The sequence below is a fragment of the Microtus oregoni genome, unplaced genomic scaffold, assembly GCF_018167655.1.
Source record: "Microtus oregoni isolate MIOR12 unplaced genomic scaffold, Mior012 000002F_ref0000024, whole genome shotgun sequence".
Taxonomy (NCBI): Eukaryota; Metazoa; Chordata; class Mammalia; order Rodentia; family Cricetidae; genus Microtus; species Microtus oregoni.
The window spans coordinates 6,633,466-6,656,498 of NW_024543061.1; the positions used below are offsets into that span (position 1 = coordinate 6,633,466).

At 38.2% G+C, this 23,033-nt stretch overlaps 1 protein-coding gene across 1 annotated transcript in view; it reads left to right on the forward strand.

Annotated features, from left to right (window-relative positions):
• Positions 1–23,033, forward strand: part of Prdm5 (PR/SET domain 5) — a 155,550-nt gene that overhangs the window by 11,023 nt on the left and 121,494 nt on the right. The window contains exon 2 of the mRNA XM_041641533.1: positions 1,366–1,449. Coding sequence (XP_041497467.1) covers positions 1,366–1,449 — 84 coding nt within the window. The remainder of the gene's footprint in view (positions 1–1,365; positions 1,450–23,033) is intronic.

Genomic DNA, 23,033 nt, shown 5'->3' on the forward strand with positions numbered 1-23,033 from the left:
CAAAATTTAAGGACAATAGCGTCCCTATATGCTTTTTGCCAAAGAGAGTACAAACACAAAGCAAAGACAGGGAAGCTGGGCTTTCTTTATGGTTTTAGTTATCTTGTAAACCCAAGAGAGGAACAGGACTTTTTAGTAAAAACAGCTTCTCGGTGTCTTCTTCAATACTACAATGGTTGTATCTCTTCTATCACACACACACATACCTGGATAAACAGGTATGTAAAGTTGGAGGCCATCTTGGGGTACATGAGACTACATCTTAAAACACATGTACACACATGAACAAATATAATTGTCCCTTAATATTTATTACATATGGCTTGATAAGTTTCCACACATTTACGGACCATACCTCACAACTGACTCAGCAAGGTCAACACCTCACAGTCGGTACACCCAGAATCTACACCTCACAGTCAGTACACCCAGAGTCTACACCTCACAGTCAGTACACCCAGAGTCTACACCTCACAGTCAGTACACCCAGAGTCTACACCTCACAGTTGGTACACCCAGAGTCTACACCTCACAGTCAGTATACCCAGAGTCTACACCTCATAGTCGGTGCACTCAGAGTTTACACCTCACAGTCTACACCTCACAGTTGATACACTTCAGAGTCTATGCCACACAGGTGACAGATAAGGACTTCATGTTATACACTTGATCTTTTTCTTATGGTTTATAAGGCCTCTACTTGTGCTTCTCATCAGGGTATCCATCAGAATTCTGTCCTCTACATTTGATTTCCAGAGACAGGTTTTAACAAAGTGTAGCACTCAGCATTTGTAACAACTGCGCTAATGATTCTCATGCAGTAGGCTTCAAAGCACACATTTTGATACTACCTTCTCAAAGTATGACCACCAAGCTGCTGCAAAGATTGACAGGCAAATTTAAATTTTATTTATGAACAGCCTTCCTCTGAGAATGGTAAGCATATTTCTTTCTTGTGCAAAATAGGATGGATTTATGATTTTTATGGAAACTAGGTGATATTCTGGCTGGTGGGCTTGTCCCTCAAGTCAGGCAACACTCGTGGTTTTCATTTTAACCCCTGCTAAAGGCTGTAAGGAAGATGGGCGCATAGAGTGCGGTCTTCAGGTGTCAGAATTTGAAAGCAGAGCGGTTTAACCCTTTTATGTTGGCTTCTGTGTTGTGTGTTGAAGCTTTTAAACTAAAGCAGATTAAACTGTATTTAAAAAACATAGAAACATTTTGTATTAGCTTTGTAGTTTGTTTATATAGTTAATATTTTATAAAGTGAAGAGGTGGATGAAAAAGATTCTAGGTGATAAATTGGTTTATTTTAGTAGCTGATTATTACATTGATGCTTTTACAATATAATTTTTGCTCTATAGGGTGAAAAATTTGGACCCTTTGCTGGCGAGAAGCGAATGCCTGAAGACTTGGATGAAAATATGGACTACCGACTGATGTGGGAGGTAAGGTATGGTTGTTAAACATCAGGGATTTTCCCCCCTTTATATGGTACTATGGTATGTTACTGAAATAAGGCCATTGAATCAATATTGGTCTCATTTGAGTTTTATGTCCTGAAATGTCTTATTGCTTTATTGTTTTAATGATTTATTTTTTAAACTGTGTGTGTGTGTGTGTATGTGTGTGTGTGTGTGTGTACATGTGAGTGCAGGAGACTGTAGAGTCCAGAAGAGGGTGATAGATCCTCTGGAGCTGGAGTTCCAGGTGGTGATAAACAACCTGACCCTTGGCAGAGCAGCGTGGGCTGTGGCGTCATCTTGCCAGACCTGGAGTGTCTTCATGAAGGTCAACATTAAAAATGTTAGACTGCTGCAATAGTCTTCTACACAATTCTTTTAGAACTCTGAAATTTAACTATTGTCCCCCAAAATGGTAAAGAATGTTTGGATTTCAAAGTGAACATGCACTGAATTTAGAATTGGATTTTTGTAAATGAAATTGTGCTTTTCTTTTAACCTTTCTTTCCAGATTGCTGTTCTAATGATATAGAAGTAACTTTACATTCCTTGTTCAATGCACACTTCACACTTAAGCTATACTTACCCTTGGAGTGTACATGTAGGAACTAGGGTGTTGTAAACTGCTTTTACCATATAAAGTTTCTTTTCTGTGGGATTTGCATATGTGAGTGTATCTTATTTATTATGCAGATTTCTTATCCTAGTTTCAGTTACTTTTTGGCTTGTATTGATTAGAAGAAGGGCCTAAGGATTAGAACTAGGGAAACAGAGGCTTGGAGATAGTCAAAAGGGAAATTCGAAGACCTCAGCAGGAGCCTAGGCAGTTTGGATGCTCAACTTACTAGACCTGGATGGAGGTGGGGGTTCCTTGGCCTTCCCACAGGGCAGGGAACCTTGATTGCTTTTCGGGCTGAGGGGGGGGTACTTAATTGGGGGAGGGGGAGGGAAATGGGAGGCGGTGGCGGGGAAGAGACAGAAATCTTTAATAAATAAATAAATTAAAAAATAAAAAAGAATTCTATTAGGTGGGCAAGAGCTGAAGCTTGTGTAGATGGGTTGAAAGGTAGAGGTTGTAAGTCAAAAAATGTGTTTTTGTTTTGTATTGGTTTGCATTTGAGATAGAGTTTCATACATCTAAGGCTGCCTTGTAGCACATAAAAAGATTTATTTCAAGGTTTAAATCATGCAGCTGTGAGAATCTGAAATGTGTGGTGCTGTGATGTGAAGGAGAATGACCCCCATTGGATCAGATGTTTGAGTACTTGGTTCCAGGTTGGTGCCACTGTTTGGGTAGGCTTAGGAGGTGTGTCCTCCTGAAGGAAGTCTGTTACTTATAGTGGAATTTAAGGTTTCAAAAGCCATATACGATTTCCAGTTTTCTCTCTACTTCCAGCTTGTTGTACAAGATGTGAAATCTTAGTGGTTTTTGTTACTATGTCTGCCATCTGCAGTCAAGATTCCCTGCCATGATGCACTCTTTCCTTCTGGAACTGTAAGCCCCTCTGCCCCAAACCCTTCTTTCTGTTATTTGCCTTGATCATGATGTTGCATCACAGCAATAGAAAAGTAACTAACACAGAAGGTGAGGCGACAGGCTGGAAACCCGGATGAAAGCTAATGATTCATCTAAGGCAGTGCGCTTTTGGAAACCTGCCATCATTCTCTTAAAGCCATGGACCAGTCCAGTGAGAATCTCACATATTATGATGGGTAATCTCTTTGATTTAAAGTGAACTTAATGTACAGAATATCAAGGTTAGTCTTTGGTTCATTCATGTAGTACTGCGACTAGTTGTTGACATATAAATCCATGATAACATGTTGTCTGCAATCAAAGCATACATATAAGCATCCTACTATTACTGACAGTGTTGGTGACATTGCAGTTGTGAGAAAAAGAATTCTAAAAGGTTTCTGTAGCACAAGGGTCAAGAGCAGAAACTAGGAGTGGCCTGTACTGTAATCCAAGTGGAAAATGTTTTTGATGCTGTGCTTATTTAGCAGACTATTTTAATTTTTTATTTTTAGGAACCTAAGATGTTTTTATGGCTTCCACCATGTTTCCATAGGCAGTTCATTCTTTAGCCATAAGATTTTCAGAAATTAAATGTTATGTGACAAAGGGGCCCCAGCCCACCACCCAAGGAAAAGCCTATAAATTCTTTAAAATGGTAATATTTAACAAGTTGGTAATGGCTATTGCTGTGTGTTGTCTGGAAATTTTTGTGGTGAAACCAGTGTTCTACACAGTCAGCGCATTGTGAAGCAGATAGTGACTGGAATTTTTCTCTGGAAAGGAAATTTTGAGAAAGTAAGCATAGGGCTTTGTTTCTCCATTATATGTGATGTTTTGGCAGCAGATCATTGACTCATGACTCTTTGGTGTCTTTACTATTTTGCTTTCACACACTAGTACCCCCAGTGCTCTTACTCTGCCACTCACAGAATTTGATGAATTTTGTTGTTGATGTTAACAGTCACATGGTGGCTGATATATCATCTTTATTTTACTTTGTAGTTAATGCTTTGAATGAGGTACAGTTTGGAAGGTGTAAAGAATAAAACACTGGTTGCTTCAGGTTCTCCCAGGGAAGTTGAACTTAGTCCTCTCCTCATCCTTCCCTCCCTTCTTTTCTCCCCCTTCTTCCTTTGTCATTACTAATTTATTTGTAGAGAGTTTTACATTTTATATAATATATTCTGATCATACCTATCTGTCACCTCTCTTATCCCCTTTCAACTCCATTCTCCCTTCTCCCTCTCTCCAAGTTTTCATCCTACTTCCTAATCTTTTTGAGTATAACCATGACTGCCTGAGAAGGAATGGGCCTTGGAGTTATCCACAGGTGTATGAATAGCTCACCACTGGTCATATCACTGAGACACTGACTTCTCTTGCCCAGCAGTCCTCACCTACTATTAGCTCTCCTAGACAGGCATGGGCCCTTGAGCCCCTCCTCCATCTATGACTGGATATTGATGGACTGTCTTGTGTAAACTCTGTGCAGGCAACAATGGCTGCTGTGAATTTGTGACTGCCACAGCCTTGCCATGCCCTTAAGACAGAGTCTCATTGCCCACTTCCCATTGACTGTATTCTTTCTACCCCTTCTTCTACAATGTGCCTTAAGAACTGACTTGGGTGTCTCATTTAAGGCCGAAAATTCTCCAGTCACTTGTTTTTAGCCCTGCCTTGGTCAATCATAAATGTTTGCATTAACTGCTGTTCACTGGAAATACAAGCGTCATTGATTAAGACAAAGCAGTGCTAGTGTGCGCCATAAACATTAATATCTAGAAAGGATCTTGACAACATGCCCATTTAGTCTACTAAAGTAGTAATTTCATCTCTAGTGCCTGTGACCCCAAATATCAGTGTTTGACCAGATCCACAGTACTGGGCATGAATTCCTTCCAGTGGAGCAGGGCACTGATTCAATCAACAATCAACTGGTTATCTCCATAGCAGTGAGCCACTATTACACCAGTTTGCTAGAAAAGTGGATATTACATCATGCTGTGTCCAAAGTGAGAAAAACCATTGCTGACTTTTCTCCTCAAGCTGCCAGCATAGCAACTGCTGGCACTATGAAAGCTAACCAGCAGGGAGGAAGCTTCTAGTATAGTTCCAGCATCGTTTTACTGTTTTGTAACCAAGATGCATGTGTTTTCATCAGCAGGCTCTTACTGATCAGTTCTGATGGTCAGCTTAGAAGAATGGTACTGGTAGGTCTTACTTTAGGATACCATGGGATTTTCTGGTCAACAATTTCTATGGAGATATCCCATACCTGACACTGGGATTAATAACACATGGCTTCTGAGATTGGCATTATGTACTTATGTATGGTGCTTCTGTTGAGGCTACTCCCTTTCCTTTTCCCTCCCATTTCCTTCTCTCTCCCTTTCTTTTTTTCTCCCCTTCTCTACCTTCTCTCCTCCCCTGCCCTCCCCTTCTCTCTTTTGCTTGTCCTCATCTGGTATTCATTTGGTTTGCCAGCTAGTTCCTACTTTTCCAGTTGTGCTGTTGGCAGGAGGAGGGATTTTTGTCAGTGATAGATCTTCTGAGGGAACATTAAAAAACAAAAACATGCAAACAACCAAACAGAAACATAAGCAGAGAACACCTTTTGAACCTCATAGCTTTCCTGCTCTCCCTAGTGTAATCCTCTCCGTGATTATGGTGCGTGAGCTGCATCAGAACCTAGAGTTACACTTGACAGAGATTTTTTCTCCTTCAGGGTTGACAATGCCAGCATCCAGACAGAGCAGAGAGAAAGAAGAATGACTAGACCTTTTACTGAGTCTGTTCTGGAATCCTTGATTATTCTCAAAGGGAGATAAAAGAATAACTTTCCCAGCGGGTGAAATCAGCCAGTTATTGAAAATATGTCTAATATTTATGCTGCTTCCTGTAGCCACTATGCTGATCCTAGATGATCAATCCTACTTATATTGTAGCTATGACCTATGAACCAGGTGCTGGTGAGAGTATCTAGAAATAATACCCTAACAAGACAGCATGAGACACAGTTCTTTCTCAATTTATATTTTATTATGCTTATGGTGCTGATGATGCTCACGGACAAGGAAGACGCCCCTGGTGGTCATTTTATACCAAAGCATCGGAGGCATTACTCATTTTGCCTACTGACACATAACAGTTTCTAGCAGCATGCACAGTAAGTACGTAAAGGGATTTTGTGAGCCATGGGGAATGCTGGCATTGCTGGGAGCTCTTCTTCCCTCTTGGGATACAACTTGGGATTTAAGATGCCCACTGCTTCTGAGCATTTCCTAGAATGTCAGCCTTTTGCTGTAATGGCTACCAGGATTTGAACTTCTTTCTGTCCTTAATGCTTATTGAAGGCTTCTGATTTTTACATTTATTTTAAGTAAAGTGTATCCCCAGAAGAATGTTGCTTTCCTTGGGCTTTAGGCCAGCTGTCAGACCTGGGGTTATAGCCATGCTTGACCACAGATGTTTCCCTTGAACAGTTTGGCAGTCTGTGCCCAGTTGTCTGCATTGTAGCCTTTCCTGCACTTAATTAGGGGTTCTTTTGCCAGGTGGCTTAGAGTTACGACGGTATTTCCTTTCATTTTATTTTCTTAGACTCATCCTTAAGACTAAAACACATCATATGTTATTGCCAAAGCTCTTGGTAGTGCTTTTTTAAATCTCCACCATTCATTTCTATGATACATTTTTAGGTACTTCATACCACAGTTCAGTCCCTCTCTCTAGCACATACCTCGACTGAGTTTGTGTATTTCACTTCCTCTTGCCCTTGAGCATTATGCAGATGTTCTGAAGCACGCTTTGTGGCATCCACCATGTTTGTCTTTCCAATAGCTCAGATATGCTAGCTTTGGGTGTCCCCTCCCTTTCCAAAAGACATCTGGCCGTGCTTGCAGGAGTTTGGTGTCAAAATGCTTCTGTTGAGTCCTTAAAGCTTTATATCTTGCTTTGGCGTTTCCAGCACCATTTACTCTCGAGGTTTGCATCTGTGCTGAGATCACACAGGGCTCTGTGTATCCCTCTCCTCTCTGTGCCCCACTCACACTCTGCTCATGTTTGCCCCCCAGCCTTCCGAACCACTTACGGTACAGTTGAATGTCTAGTGGTGATTTCTTATTCACAGAACAGAAGTATCCTTGGTCTGTAACCTTGGCTGGGCCCTCTAGGGAAGGAATACTTTCATTGTGTTCCCAATCAAAAGCTCATGTCCAGATTTTACTAGAATCAGGTGAGAAAGAAAGAGTCATGTGAGATATGCACATCTGAGTGTTATTTTATAGGAAAAAAATCTCTTTTACTTAGATTCAGATTAATTTTTGTTATTATATCATCATACTTAATAAATGTGTCAATTCACGGAACATTAGAAACAAAGCAAATAAATTTTAAACTTCAATTTTGAAAAAGTACCAATTTCTTATAAAGAATCAATCCAGCTATAAAACAATTATGTTCAAAGTGCTATGAAGCAATCTGCTTTGCCTTTGGGAAACTGAGTAGACAGAGGAGGAGAAATCCTGCTTCTTGCCTGCAGTCCCACTGAGCTAGGATGGCCTCACCTTCCTAGATACTGATGGCAGAGATATAACGAGTAATGATGAAAAGAGAGGAAGAATATTTCATCACCATGTTGTGAAGAACAGGATGTAAATGTCCCATGACCACGAGTTCATCCTCCTTTTACTGATACGAACTTTAGACTTAGACAGAGGAAGAATAGGTGCAGGAGCAAGAAATATCCATAGTTAGCAATCATGGTTATGGTGTACTTTTGCCCACCATTGTCTCAGCTCAGGTCATTGCAAGGCGGTCCCTTAAATTGTTAAACTGTCAATCATGTCATCCCTGAGAGTATCCATCTGTTTCTATGTTCTGCTCCACCATGTAGTCTGCCTACATTAGATGGCTGTTATCACCTTGCAGTGTTCTATTTCTCGCATCAAAGATGACTATGGGTTTACGACACTGTGCCTTCAGTAAAATGAAAAAGAGGTTAGGTAGACAGGCACACTTAGTACTTTTCACGGCATGAGGGAACACAGGACAGTGCTGACAAAATGGTGGCAGAAGTGGAGAGTTTTCACTGTTAGTTTCCCGTGGGTCACTGGTTTTTTTTTTTTGTTTTGTTTTGTTTTTAGAAAAATCAGCCTTCCAGTAAGGACTCTTAAAATTTGACATTTTCTTATTTTTCTAAAGCCAATACTTGAAGGAGCAGTGAGGAAAACCTTTCTTTTCTTAAGCCCAAGGTCATTGGAATTGCCAGAGTTATTAATAATTACTGTCCCTACCACCCATATATTATAAAATGCAGCATGTTAAAGTGGTTTAATTTTACTTATTTTAGTCTGCAGACAAGAGTCAGTATTATTTTATTATAACTATTGAGTAAATAATATTTTCAAAATATTCTTGTTCAAATATTTGAGGTTCATGAATGTTGTTTTGTACAGATTACTGACTTGCTATAGTTATCGCATTGTTTTGGAATAATGGTGCTCACCTGGAGATGTGAGCCCCATGGTATAACTGTTGGGTTTTCTATTAATAACAGTATAGACTGCTTTTGGAACGTCACTCTTAGTCTCTAGGTTGCACCTCTCACAATGAGGGTGGTCCCTACTTGGTCTCTTTTCTCTGTCATTGGTTCTGCTCCATGAGGATCACAGAGGAGCCAGATGAAGAGGAAAATCTCTACGTTATTAATGAGTAGGTAATAACTTTGAAGTATGCGGCTCTAGAAAAGTTTACTTAGAGCATGTGACTGAGCCCCCGGCTCAGAGTGCGAATGCTGTACTATTTCTTACATCTTGTTCTTAGAACCACCTGTGGCAAGAAATAAGCCTGCAGAGTGAATTCTGAGTGTGTTTCCTAACCATCTTCCTGGAGACTCAGTCACAGGCTATAACTTGATGGAGGACAGCAAGAGAAGGGAAGATGGTCTGCTATTGCATCCTTACTCTTTAGCAACTACACTCAGGGAAAGCCAGATCCTTGATGACACTTCAGAAAAAAATTTCAAGACAGAGGGATGCGTCAGAGAGCTCATTAAGATAAGGGAGAGAACATTCTTTAGAGCGAAGCATGGGCATTCGGACAAAGGACGTTCTTAGATGCCTCCGTAGTAGCTATGTGGCTTTTAAAGTTATGTTGTTCAAAGGATGAGATTTACAACAAGATTTTAAGATTAATTCAGAAAGTTTTAAAATTAAGTAAAAACAAAGAAAAACAAACAAGCAAAAAAAAAAAGATCCAAACAAAACAAACAACAGAAAACAAGTGGGCATACTTGCCCAGAAGAACAGTGAGGAGGATCATTCTTAAAGAATGTCTTGTTATGCATGAAATGGTTTGGTGGTTTTAGAAGGTACTTTCATTGAGTTTAGGTATGAGAGAGAACGCCAATACTGTTAAATGCAAAGCCACGAACATTCTGTGTAAGCAAGCATAGTTAGTTGCTTTGAATGTCTCTGACATGTGTTTTGGAAGATGAACACTACCTCTTATTATCATCTCTGTTAAAATTTTAGACTCATAGCTTGTCCCATTTTTCTCACATCCCCTTAATAGAGATGGGAAAACTCATCCTAATCGTCAGTGGTGTTATTGCCTGGTCTAGTCCTGCAATGCAGAAGGACAGAGGGGACAAACTCATTTCTTGCTTCTTGACAGTGGACATGATGTACCCACTTGTCTCAGGTTCCTGCTGCTCGGACTTCCCTACCATGATGATCTGGAACCTTGAACTGAAAGCCAAAACAGCTCTTCCTCTTATAAGTTCTCCTGTAAGTTGCTTTTGGCAGGGCATTTGAACACAGCAACAGGGCTAACAGCCATACAGTGATGTACTTAATTAGAGAGGGTACTTGGACAGAGATGGATGATGGGATGGACTCCGTTTCCAATCCCAAAGAGATGACATATTCTGTTGTCTAGCTATGATATTTACTCTTGGGTCTTTGTATAGTAGATCTAAAATGTAAATATCCTTGAATAAACATTTATTTAATATTTAATATTTAATAAAGACCTCAAATAAATACATAATCTGTGCTTGTTATTTAGCATTTTTAGAAAATATGTGATTCAGCAGTTAAAAACACAACTTGGTGATTGCCTCATTGCTTGCTCATGTTGTAGACATCTTTCTTTGTTCATGAAAAGAGGATTTTACTGAAATTCAGTCTGTAAAGAAGCTGCCTGGTTGGATATTGAAGAAGACATTTTATTTGTATCTTCTTTTCATTGACCGTGTCTGCTGGTTACAGCTGCTCTGCTGTTGGGAACTTGACTCAGTACCAGTTTCCCAATGTGTTTTAGTTTTTGGAAAAAAATGTTTTCAACTGTTTGAAATCTTTTATTTTTTTTATTGTTTATAGAAATCCTTTTAGGTGTTTGGAACAAAGAAGGTTCTTTATGAAATGTTTTCCTTTTGCAGATGGTAACATTTTTAGGTTCCAAATGGAACCACTTAGTGGAGACATTAATGGAAAAATACCACCTATGAAGTCTTCAGAATGCTAGAGCTGGTGACACAAATGTAGTGTAGGACAGCCCCCCCCCCTGCCACTGGTTTCTCAGCTAGAAACACAGGCCAGCAAATATTAGTGCCTTCTGTACAGTTTGTGTCAGCTGAGACTGTCCTTTGTGTACTCTTCCACATTGTCTCCTAAGTATATCCATTTTCTGGCCATCAAGCTAAACCTCACATAGGATTAGAAGAGTATTGAAGTGGCTGCATTGTATGATTGAAACAAATAAGTAAACAGGTTTGTTTGTTTGTTTGGGGAGTACTGTCTGTGATCATTGTGTTCTGATCCTGACTGAAAACACAGCAGGCATTTTATCTGACAGAAGCAGTTGTTTACTGTTACAAACAACTTCAACTTGTTAAATAACAAAGGAGATCATGATGCCAAGACAAAACAAAACCAAACCAAACAGAAACCCAAAACCCAAAACAAAACAAAACCCCAAAAGACTTAGATGTTGAGGCCACCATAGGGATGAGACTGTCAATCAGCTCAGGGATGATAGTCAATTTGTACCAATCTTATTTTCCCACCATAGGGATGAGACTGTCAATCAGCTCAGGGATGATAGTCAATTTCTACCAATCTTATTTTCCTTTGGTAGTGGCTTACTCTCACTGCTAGCAGCTACCATGGAGGATTTTATCTTCATGTTAATATACTACATGACATGCTTATCTGAGCAATTTCCTAGGCACACTAAGGTATTGTGGTAAAAACTTAGTTAACTCCATAGGAAATGGTTTAGAGAAAGCATTTCAGATCTGACAGATGAATGTATGCATTTACAAAAGTAAGCACTTTAGAAGCATAGTAAAATTGAAGGATTGGTGTCAGTTTTACTGTTTACTGTAGAAGTAAAAACAAAAGAGCTTAATAAAATTAGTAGCTATTAGATTTTCTAAATGTTTTTAGATTTCCACTTATATATTATAAAATAGCATGCACTTTATGTAAGTGTGGTGGTAGGAGGTTATATTCATTAGCTTTGTTCTTGTGTTAGTTACTCTCTTTTTGAATTAGTTACTTTTCTATTGCTGTGATAAAACAACATGACCAAAGTAGCTTGTAGAAGGAGAGGTATATTTGAGTTTACAGTTCAAGTTCTATCATGCAGTGTACACATGGATACATATGTATACATCTACACTCAGATACACACATACAGGAATGTACATGTACTACATATGCACACACATACACAGATACAGTACACCACACACACACACACACACACACACACACACACACACTGCTTCAACGTAATTTAAAATTTTCATTAATATCCCATTTCATGTAAATGAGCTAAATTTGGGGCTCCAAGGAGAGGAGAAAAGCGTCCTTGTAATTTGGAACTTTAGATTGTAGAAATCAATAATACTTTAACACATTTTGCAAAACAACTTTGATTTTAATTATAAGATTTCAGGTTACATAACTTGCTATGGAAACTATGCTATGACAAATGCTTTGTTAATAAATTTAGAATTAATTTTATATTCATACATTATTTCTTTGAATTTAATTTCATTACTACTTTCTTGATATTAATGCCAGTAAATATACTTTATTTGGATAGATGTACTTTTTAAATTGAAACACCTTTTTTTTTTTCAGGGTTAAGTCAATTTTTCTAAAGTAATCTAGGTTTATCTATTTTTATAAGCAATTAATAGTCAATCATTTCATGGTAGCTGATTTAATTATTGGAAAATGATAAGTGGCTTTTGAACAACTTGTTTTTCTCTTGTGTGTATGTATTTTTGTAGGTATGTATGTAAGTGTTATGTTCAAGCTCAGCATATTGGGCATGGTAGGTGAGCATTCTTTCTACCACTATATTACATACTTAGTCACAAAGTTTTTAATTATGAATTTTGTAAAATCTAAACATACAGCATTTCTTACAAAAACTAGTGTATTTATTGGTATTAGCTGTACATATAAAATATGTATATTTAAAAACTATGTAAAAGGTAGAATCTCATTAATTTTATATAAACTATATGTTGAAATAATTTTGTAGATACTTTGGTGTGGGTATATTGAAGTGGCTCATGTGGCTCATCTTCGTGTCTGTTGGACAGTGTGAACAGGATGTAGAGACAGCTTGTCTAGTTCTTGAGAACTGGCTCATGGCAGAGGTGGAGAGAAGTGTCGCTCATTGGTGGAGAAAGCGGACATTAATTAGTTTATTTCTATATATTTTACCTTTTAAATTGTTATATATTATAGCAGCTTATCTTAGCTTTCAGACTGGAGAGGTACTTTCCTGAGTATAGTGCTTATTTGGCACGCACAGACCATCAGGTTTGGTCCCCTGCACAGCATAAAACAGGACAGAATGGAGCACAGCTGGAATCCTAGTCCCAACACTTGAGAGATGGAGACAGGGGATAGGAAGGTTAAGGTCGTCATTAGTTAAGTAGTGAGTTTGAGACCATCCCCAGCTATTTTGTGATCCTATCTTTATAAAAAAAACAAAAAAAAAGGAAGGAAAAGAAAAGCTTTGGTTTGTGTGTTTTAATTGTTACATTATTGTTCAGAGCATTTTAGATTTACATAGAAATTGAACAGTAATTAAGATTCTCATGTTCTCTTTCCTTCTCCCCAATTCTTCTCTTATAAACATCTTTCCTTAGTTTTGAACTTTTCAATTGATGAGATGATGTGGATCCATGATATTACAGTCTGTAGTTTACACTGGAGTTTATTCCGTGCTTTCATTCTTTAAGTATGTAGACTAGATCCCCAACTCCCCAAATCCTCTCTGTGTTGTCTGTTACTGCTCCTATGTTCTGTTTTAATTGCTGACAGCCACCATTCCGTTGTTTGTTTGGTTGGTTTGTTTGATACAGGGTTTCTCTATAGTTTTCGAGCCTATCCTGGAACCAGCTCTTGTAGACCAGGCTGGCCTCAAACTCACAGAGGTCCACTGCCTCTGCCTCCCGAGTGCTGGGATTAAAGGCGTGTGCCACCACCGCCCAGCCAATCCATTTTAAAAATCTAGAATGCCATAAATTTGGAATCATATAATATATAGCTATTTCAGATGATAAACTTCCCTTAAAATCTGTATATTTAAACTTCTTCAATTTTGAAGCTTTTAAGCTCATTTAATTTTATTACTGAATATTGGTTTTTATATTCCACAGTTATGTTTATTCACTTATTGATTGTCTTGATTGGATATTATGAACACAATTGCTATTGACACTTATAGGCAGGATTTTGTGTAGACATTCATGTTCAACTAATTTGGATAATTGCCAAGTAGCATGACTGCAATGAGAGCTTGTACAGTTTGTTTAGAAACTGCTAAAATACCTTGCAGACCCTGTGCCATTTGGGTCCATCCAGCAGAGAGTGAATATTTCTGTCGCTCCATTTCCCTCTCAGCATCTGTTGGTTGGAGGTATGGCATCTCTCCCTGTTTTAATTTCCAGTCTCCGAATGTTGTGTGACGCTGAACATTCTTCATATCGTTGCTTACCATCTGCATGTTGTTCATGTTGCTGGTTGTGCTGTCTTACCCTCTTTCACCAATTTAAGCTATTGGATTGTTTTCTGTAGGCTTTGGATACCCGTAGTCATTTTCTATCGATCTGTGGATGGTCTTTTCATTTTCTTTGTAATGTTTCTCTTGGAACGTTTGTTTTAATTTTAATGAAATCTTAGTTATCAAATGTTTTTCATATGGATTATTGCCTTTCGTTTTGTATCTTTACAATCCATATCAAACACAAGGATACTTGGGATTTTCTCTTTTAATTTCTCAGAGTTCGTCTTAGGCTTATGTTGTGTGAAAACATGTTGACCAAAAGCAGTTTGAGAGGAAAGGGTTTACTTACATGTTTGCAGCTTGGCTTACACGCCTACATCTTAGTCCATCACTGAAGGAAATCGGGACAGGTACTCAAACAGGGCAGGATCCTAGAGGCTGGAGTTGATGTAGAGGCCTTGGAGGGATGCTGCTTACTGACTTGGTTCCCCTGGCTTACTCAACCTGCTTTCTTAGAGAACTCAGGTCCACAAACTCAGAGGGGACACCATCCACAATGGGATGGGCCCTCCTGCACTGAATCACTAAGAAAATGCTCTACAGGATTACTTAAGGCCTGATCGTATGGGAGCATTTTCTCTATCAAGGTTCTTTAGTTGTGTCGAGCTGACATAAAACTAAACAGCACAGAGTTTTATAATTTAGATTTTAAAAGTTAAGGACCTATAGAATCATTCATATTGCAAAGATAGTTTTGTGAGAGGTATAGGTAAATCTGTGTGTAGGCATGTTTTAAAAATACCAGGGTTGAGTTCTTCTGGCTCCAGTCCATAGGGAAGCTGTCCTCTTCCCATTGAATCACTTTTGCTCTTTTGCCAGTACTCATAATGTCATCACCATCATTATTTTTATTATTATGAAACCCTCTCCAATTGCGTTTTAATCTAGCTGTGTCAGCATTTGAGGTTTCCCACCGAGGTCTTTGAACCATTTGAAGGGGACTGTGCAGGGTAGGAGATACAGGTCTAATTTCATTCTATATCTGTGCAACCAGTTTTCCCAGCATCTTTAGTTTGTGATGCTGTCTTTCCTCCACTACGTGCTTTCAGTATCTTTGTAAAATATCAGGTGGTTTTAATTACATGTGTCAACTGGATCTTCTATTCTGTTCTTTAGTTACCTGTCCAAGGCTCCCTGGTGGTTTTAGGACCCAGGGGAGACCAGAGGCTAGGGTGTCAAACAGCTGTGAGTAAGTACTAGCAAAAAAACCCCTTGACAGTATGCTTCAGGCTAGCTTGTTTATTGGGGGCAACAGGCTAATTTATATATTGCTTGAAAACAAAGGAACAAACAAAATACAACTAATTTGTGCACACAGGTCAGATTGAGGGCAGGCAGACATTTCAGTTCACATACCAAAGAATCCTGCACTGGGGAAAGTGCAGGGAGGGAGCAGAGACAGTGGCAGAGGTGGTATGTCCCTTGTTTATTAACTAACAGGCTATCAGCAAAATAGCTTGTGTTGGCACCAGCTTTCCTGCATGGATGAAAAGACTTGCTGAATTTTAAAATGACCTCTTGTCCCTATGAAAAGGATCTGTTTTCAACCAGAGTGTGGAATGAACCCTGGCTGCTAGCACAAACCTTTAAGAGATTTTGGGGTGCAGGCACACTCCATCGATTTGTTTGATTCTGGAATTCCACACTGTTCCATTGATCTACGTGTTTATGTTTATATTTAAGCTAGTACCATGCTGTTTTTGTTACTTTAGCTGTGCAATATGGCATGGTGATTCCTCCAGCATTATTCTTTTTATTCAGGATTTTTGTGTCTATCTGGCATCTTTTGTGATTTCATATGTGGTTCAGCCTTGAACTTTCTCTCTCCTCCTCCTCCTCCTCCTCCTCCTCCTCCTCCTCCTCCTCCTCCTCCTTCTCCTCCTCCTCCTCCTCCTTCTTCTGTCTCTCTTTCTGAAAAGAATGTCGTGAAGATTTTATTTGGGGCTACATTTAATCTGTAATATCTGTAGTTTGCTTTTGGTTATGATAGTCTTTTTTTTTTAAACAATCTATTCTACTAATTCTTGAACTCGGGGGGTCTTTCTATGTCTAATGGTTTCCTCATTTTCTTCTCAGAGAATTAAAAATTTCACTGTAAAAGACTTTCATCTCCTTGGTTCGATTTATTGCTAAGTGATTTGGTTTGCTTGTTTATTTGTGTTTTGAGACTAGTGTGAATGGGAGTGTTTATATGATTTGTTTCTCAGCATGCTTGCTTTTGTTTAGAAAATAGCTACTGGTTTTTGTAAAGTGATTTTGTATCTTGCCGTTTCGCAAAAAGTGTTAATCATTTCTAGATGTTTTCTTGTGGAATCTTTGGGATTTCTTACATATGATATTATATCATCTGCAAATAGAGATTGCCTTCTTTTCCTACTTGCAGTCCTTTAATTTTCTTATCTTATTGCCGTAGCTAGGCTTTCAGACACTGTTTGAAGAGGCGTGGAGACAGTAGAAGCCCTGTCTCTTTCCAAGCTTTTCTCCACTTATGATGTTGGCTGTAGGCCTATCATAAGTAGCCTCTATTATGTTGAGTTATAGTCCCTCTGGCCATTTTTTCTTTAGGCCTTTCATTATGCATCCATATTGGATTTTGTCAAATGCCTTTTCAGCATCTATTAAGGTTATCATATGATTTTTGTCTTTACATCTGTTTATATGTTTTACTACATTTATTGACATATCCATGTTAAACCATCCTGTCATCGTGGCAGGTGTCTTTTTTTTTTTTTTTTTGGTTTTTCGAGACAGGGTTTCTCTGTAGCTTTGGTGCCCGTCCCGGAACTAGCTCTTGTAGACCAGGTTGGCCTCGAACTCACAGAGATCCGCCTGCCTCTGCCTCCCGAGTGCTGGGATTAAAGGTGTGTGCCACCACCGCCCGGCTGGCAGGTGTCTTTTTGATATGTACTTGTATTTGTTTGCAAGTATTTTTTGAAAGTATTTGCATGTATGTTCATTAGGGATATTGGTATAATCTCTTTTTTGTTGTTGTTATGTCTTGAGTATGCTTTGTTATTGGAGTAATATTGGCTTTATAGGAGTTTAGAAATGCTTCATTACCATTTTTAAATAATTACAGAAATATTGCTTGTAGTTCTTTCAGAGTCTGAAAGAATTCTATTGTGTATTCATGTATAGATCTGGGCTTTGTTTATTTAGTAGACTTTTTATTATTGTTTTAATATTCTGATTTTTATGAATCTTTAAATTGTTGATCTCTTCTTGGTTTAATTTTGGTAGCGCAGCTAGGTCTAGAAATTCATTTTTTCTTCTTCTAGGTTTTCTAGCTTAATCAAAGAAAAGTTTTTAAAGTTTTCCCTTCTGATTTTCTGAATTTCGTTGGTGTCTGTTGTAATTTTTCCATACTCTTCTCTAATTTTATTGATTTATGTCTTGTTTTCATTCAGTTTATTCAGCAAAGTATTGTCAATTGTTTATTTTTCAAGGAAGCAGGTCTTAGATTCAGGGATTCTTTGTATTATATTTCTTGGTGTTTTTTGTTTGTTTGCTTTTTATGTGCATGCATCATCAATTCTGCCCTAGATTTTTTTTTTTTTATTTTCCCATCTACTGAACTTGGGTTTGGTTTGTTCTTATTTTTCTCAAAATCGTGAGGTGCATTATTAAGCTATTTATTTGTTGCTTTTCTAATTTTTTAATGTAGGCATTAGTATTATAAATTTCCCTCTTAGTATGGATTTAATGTGTCCCAGAGGATTTGCTGTATTGTATTTTAATTTTCTTTCCAGGATTTTAAGAAAATTTTTTTATTTAGCTCATTCATCATTCAATAGTGGGATATTTAATCTCTATGAGTGTGTATGTTTAGAAATTCTTTGGTTCTTGATTTTGAGTTTTATTGCATTGCAGTCATAGAGAATACATGGGATTTTTTCAATGCTTTTTTTGTTTGTTTGTTTGTCTTGTTTTTATAATCATGTTGTATCCCCAAACATGGTCTATTTTAAGTAAATGAGCTGCTGAGTAGAATGCATATTCTTTGGTGTTTCGGTACAATATTATGTAGCTATCTGATAGGATCTACATTGTTTTCACATTAAAGAATGAAAAAAATATACTTTTTGGAGTAGTTGAATCTGAGAATGAGCCCAACTTTGAATTCTCCACTTCTTTTCCGGTGTCTGACATGTGCCTGTTGTTTGTCGTCTGTGGCTTGTCTGTTGTGTGTGTCTGATGTCTGTCTCTCCCTGCTGCCCGTGTGTGTTTTCTTACTCTAACAGAGGGCTCTGCTCTGTATTTATTGAACATCCCAGAAAACATGGTATGGGAAAGGAATGAAGAATACTTTTATTTATTTTTTAAGGACACCTTTAACAGAGATTTTACTAGAGAAGAAGTCATTTTCCTGACCCCAGCTGATCCAGAATAGCATTCAGAACTGTACACAGCTGTCACCAAATCATAACCACATGTTGCTTTTAAATATTTATCAAATATTTATTGTTTAAAGCTGCTTTTGGAGTATTCCTTGTTGGCTGTTTTGAGCAAATGATTACCATAACACATACACACATTCATTATTCTGGTTGAGGGACAAGAAAAAATTTGTAACTTAGGATCTGCATTTGGCATAGGTTGCAAAAGCTGATTACGTGGGAAGTTGAAGATTTGGCACATTGTTTTCCTAAAGGTGGGGTAAGCTTAGACTGAGTACAGTAGGTCAGCAGATTAAGTATGTAGTTTTAAATGATCTCAGGGCATATTTTTAACTTACTGCAAAGTGTGGCAAAAGTTCAGTCTCCTCCAAGTCAAGAGAGATTTTCAGTGTTGTTCAGTGAATGAAGTCAACTAATTCTGATGTTTGTCCATAGAGACAGTGGGTATTAAAATCATCCGTTAACACTGGAAGGGAGTTAATATGTGTCTTTATGTTGGTATTATGCTTTTCACGCAATTGAGTGCATCAGAGTTTGTTGTATGTATGTTTAGGACTATAATGTCTTCTTGGCTAATTGTTCCTTTGATCAGACTGATGTATCATTATGTATCTCTTCAGAATAACTTTGGGATGCAGTTTGTTTAATCAGATATTTAGATAGAGATGCCTTCTTGTTTCCTATTCCCATTTGCTTGGAAACTTTCTCATTACAGCATGGTACCTGTCCTTGGATATAAAATGTGTCTTTATAGAAAAAAATTGTTTCTCTTAATCTATTCAGCTGAACTTTGTCTGTTGATTAGGGAATCTAGGCCATTAATGTTTGAATTATTAGTGAGAGGTGTGAACAGATTACTGTCACTGTGTGCATATCTGTTATTTGTATTTTTAGTTTTATTCTGTATTTCAGTTATTATATCTTTGCTTGTTTCCTTTCTGTATTTTCTTGGCTCTGCTTATACCTCTGTTCAGTCCAAAGCATTGTTTCCAGTGGACATGAATCTGCTAGCCTGTTTGTATCTGGAAAGCTTTTTTCTCCTTCAGCTCTGGCATGTAGAGTTGCTTTGCCAGGTAGTTTGCATTGGCATCTGTGGTCTTCCAGGATTTGGAGTGTATTGCTCACAGCTATTCTGCTTGTAAAGTTTCCATTGGGAAGCCATCTGTTATTCAGAAGGACTTTCCTTTATATATCATTTGTGGATTTTCTCTTGCAGCTGTCAATCCCCTTTCTTCGTTCTGTGTACTTAGTGTTATAGCTACAGTATTCTATAGGGAGTATCATTGCTGGTCCTGTATATAAACATAATGTACAGTAACTTAACAATTATATTTATTTGTTTATTTATCACATAGTATATCATCCTTGCATATGGCTAGCCTGAAATTCTTTCTGTAGATTTAGAGATTCACTTGCCTCTGCTCCTTGAGTACTGGGTACTCCTTGAGTACATGTGCTACTATGCTTGGTCTAGCAGTTTATTTACAGAGGACTTGAAGTTGACTTGTAGAAGTGAGCCTGTTATTTGTTTGTTTAGTTTTTAAATGGTGGGAGGAAAATTTTTTGAAATTGTGTGAAAAGTTCTAACATCTGGTGTGGCTGGTGTTATCTCAACAACTCAAGTGTGTGTGAGGAACACACTAAATTTTCTAGAAGTAGATGCTTTATATGTTTGTACATGGCATTGTAGCCTGGGTGTAGTTTTCTGCATTTGGCTAGTTTTTCCTGAAATCAATGTGCCAAAAACAAATGAAATATTTCAGTTATATTGGGACCAATTGACTTTTTTTTTAAAAAAGCAATATAGCAGAATGAATTCTATAACATTGAAATTTTGATAGCTTTTATTGCTTTATAAAGTAGTGTTTTACAAAAAAACAGCTTGAATTTAATTGTTTGCCGTCCTAGTATGGCACATGCTTTTAAGTAGTTGTTATTTTTATTTTGTTTTATTTTTTCCCATTTTACTAAAAATAGATTCTTTTCTCAAACACAATATATCCTGAATACAGTTTCCCCTCCCACTGTTCTTCCCATTTCTTCCTCACCTTCTTGCCTAACTGAATCCATTCCCCTTCTGTCTCATTAGAAAAGAACAGGCTTCTAAGAGATAACTATCAAACAGAACAAAATAAACTAGAGCAAGGTGAACAAAACCATCACATTGAAGCTGGACAAGGTAAAGCAACAGAAGGAAAAGAGTAAACTAAGAGAAGCCAGCTGTTCTTACCCAACCCTCAGCCGCTTTGTTCCCCAGGCAGTGGCTGTGCGTGTGTGCTTTTGTATGTCTTGTTAATGCATATCACATTTTCAAAAGCCATTTATCTACTAGTAGGTATTGGGGTTGCTTCTACTTATTGGCTATTCTGATGTGCCTGCAGATATCTCTCTGATTTCAAGTCTTCTTGGGTTTATATACAGAAAAAGTTCTATTTTTGATTTTCTATGGGATCTCTGTATTGTTTTCCACCCCATCAACATATTTAAAAGTTCCACTTTCTGCATTTCCTCATTGATGTTGCTACTTATTATTTGTTTTTAGTTGTAGCATCTTAATAGCTGTGAGGGATGAGTAATATGAATATACTTTAAATTTTATTGCATTTTAAAAATTGTGTGACTACATGCATGTGGATGCAGCACTGATGTGCCACAGTACTTGAATGGAGGTCAGAGGAGAACTTGTGAGACTAGAATTTTGAGTCCCAGGAGTTGAATTCAAGTCATCAGGCTTGGCAGCAGGTGTCTTTATTTGCTGAGCCATCTCACAGGCTGGAAAGATTATGAGATATTTGCTAACTTCACAAGTTTTTAATAACTAGCATAATAGACCAAAGACAAATGCTGAAATGCAGCATGGGTAAGGTTGAGTTAGGAGGAAGGGCAATTTAGATTTGATACTGATTATATGCAAATGATTTCAGAGTATACTTGATTTATGTGGCCATTTTCATTACCAGTATTATTTGGCAGCCAGAACAAAACCCCAGACTGTAACAGAAGAAGAAGAAGAATGTCTGTGAATGGGAGAGAATTAGGCTTCAGCACACTGTGTATCACCCATTGTGGGAGAGCTGGCATTGCAACCTCATCAGCCACAGGAGAGGATCTGAAGCTTTGACCTGTCACTCAGTGAGGAGACTTGAAGAACAAAAGCAACAGTAGTTATAATCCTGTGGTTGTCTGTGATGTTGTGTGGGAAATGCTGAGACTTAGCTCTTAGCTAGACTTGAAACGAAACAAAACGCTGTGAGTGCAATGAGAGAAGTGTGTTTCTGATCAACATAAGGAAATCTATTTTTCTCTATGAGAGAAACATTCCCCATTGAACCTGCAGCTTTGCAGTCTGTTGAGGAAATGTTTGTACAAAGGCCTGATGCTTACAGGCTCCAGCCCAAAAGGATGCTCCTCTAGCAGGCAGAACCTGGCAAGACAACCCATGTGCAGACTACCTCTCCACTATCCGTTCATATCAGTCTGAGAAAGTAGACAAATGATTTCTATACACAAACAGCCTAGTGCAGTGTAGTAGCCGACTTTGCTTGTGGAGCACAACAACCCAGATGTTAAGTGGAATAAATCTTCCCCTTAGGAAGAATCTCGTTGTTTCTCTTAATGAAAAGGTGGGTGGTACTCTTTTTCCATATTGCACAAGGGCCATGTGGAAGCCCTGCCCTTTTGTTCTCTTTGTTCCTAGGCACTTCCTCTCCCTCTTCTTCATCCTTGTTCCTCTGTCTATCTACTTGGCATTTTCTGCCCCTATGGTCTGTCCGTCAGCACTTCCTTCTGATATGCTGATGCTTCATTGAATCTATCCCCCCTATATGCTGTTGGTTTTGCCTTTACTTGGCCTGTGGCCTTGTCATTGCCCACTCTTTCCTCATTGGTGGGAATATCACTGGTATTGTTTTCAACATCTGTGGTGTCTGCTCCTGCCTTTTCTCAAGAATTCTGAGCTCTTTCACAGCACTGACTCCATATTGTTGATCTTTGATTTCTTTGTGCAAGCAACCGCTAATTATGGAATGAAACAAATTTATGTATCCTATTGCTTATTATAAGTCTTGGAGATGTGCCGTAATTTGGGGGCTTGTAGAAGAGCCCGCTGTATGCATTTCTTTCCATTAGAGTCCTGGATGTGGTTAGACCGTGCATGGGAAATAAAAATGAGAGACAAGGTGCCTGTTCCCTTCTCACTTTTCCCTGGTTTGCCCCTCCTCACACTTCCTCTTTCCCCACCACTTCCCTTTACCTATTTCAGAAACTTGTCTTCCTCTTCCTTCCTCTTCTCACCCCTGCTTTTTATATCTTTTGTCTTTCTATTACCGTTCTTTTTAAACTCTGCGTTTTCTTTTTCTATTTCTTACACTCAAAACTTGGAAGGCTGTTTTTAGTATTATGTGCCCTGTGCTTAGATGAGGTTGATGCATCCCTGAGCTTAGATGAGTTTTGGTTTCTGCACTTTTCTGTGTTTCAGTAGTTCTCTTTCTGGTTACTCGGCACTTCTTTTAGTCTCTTGGTGTTGGCCATTGTTGGTTGCTTAGTATTAGAGTAACACA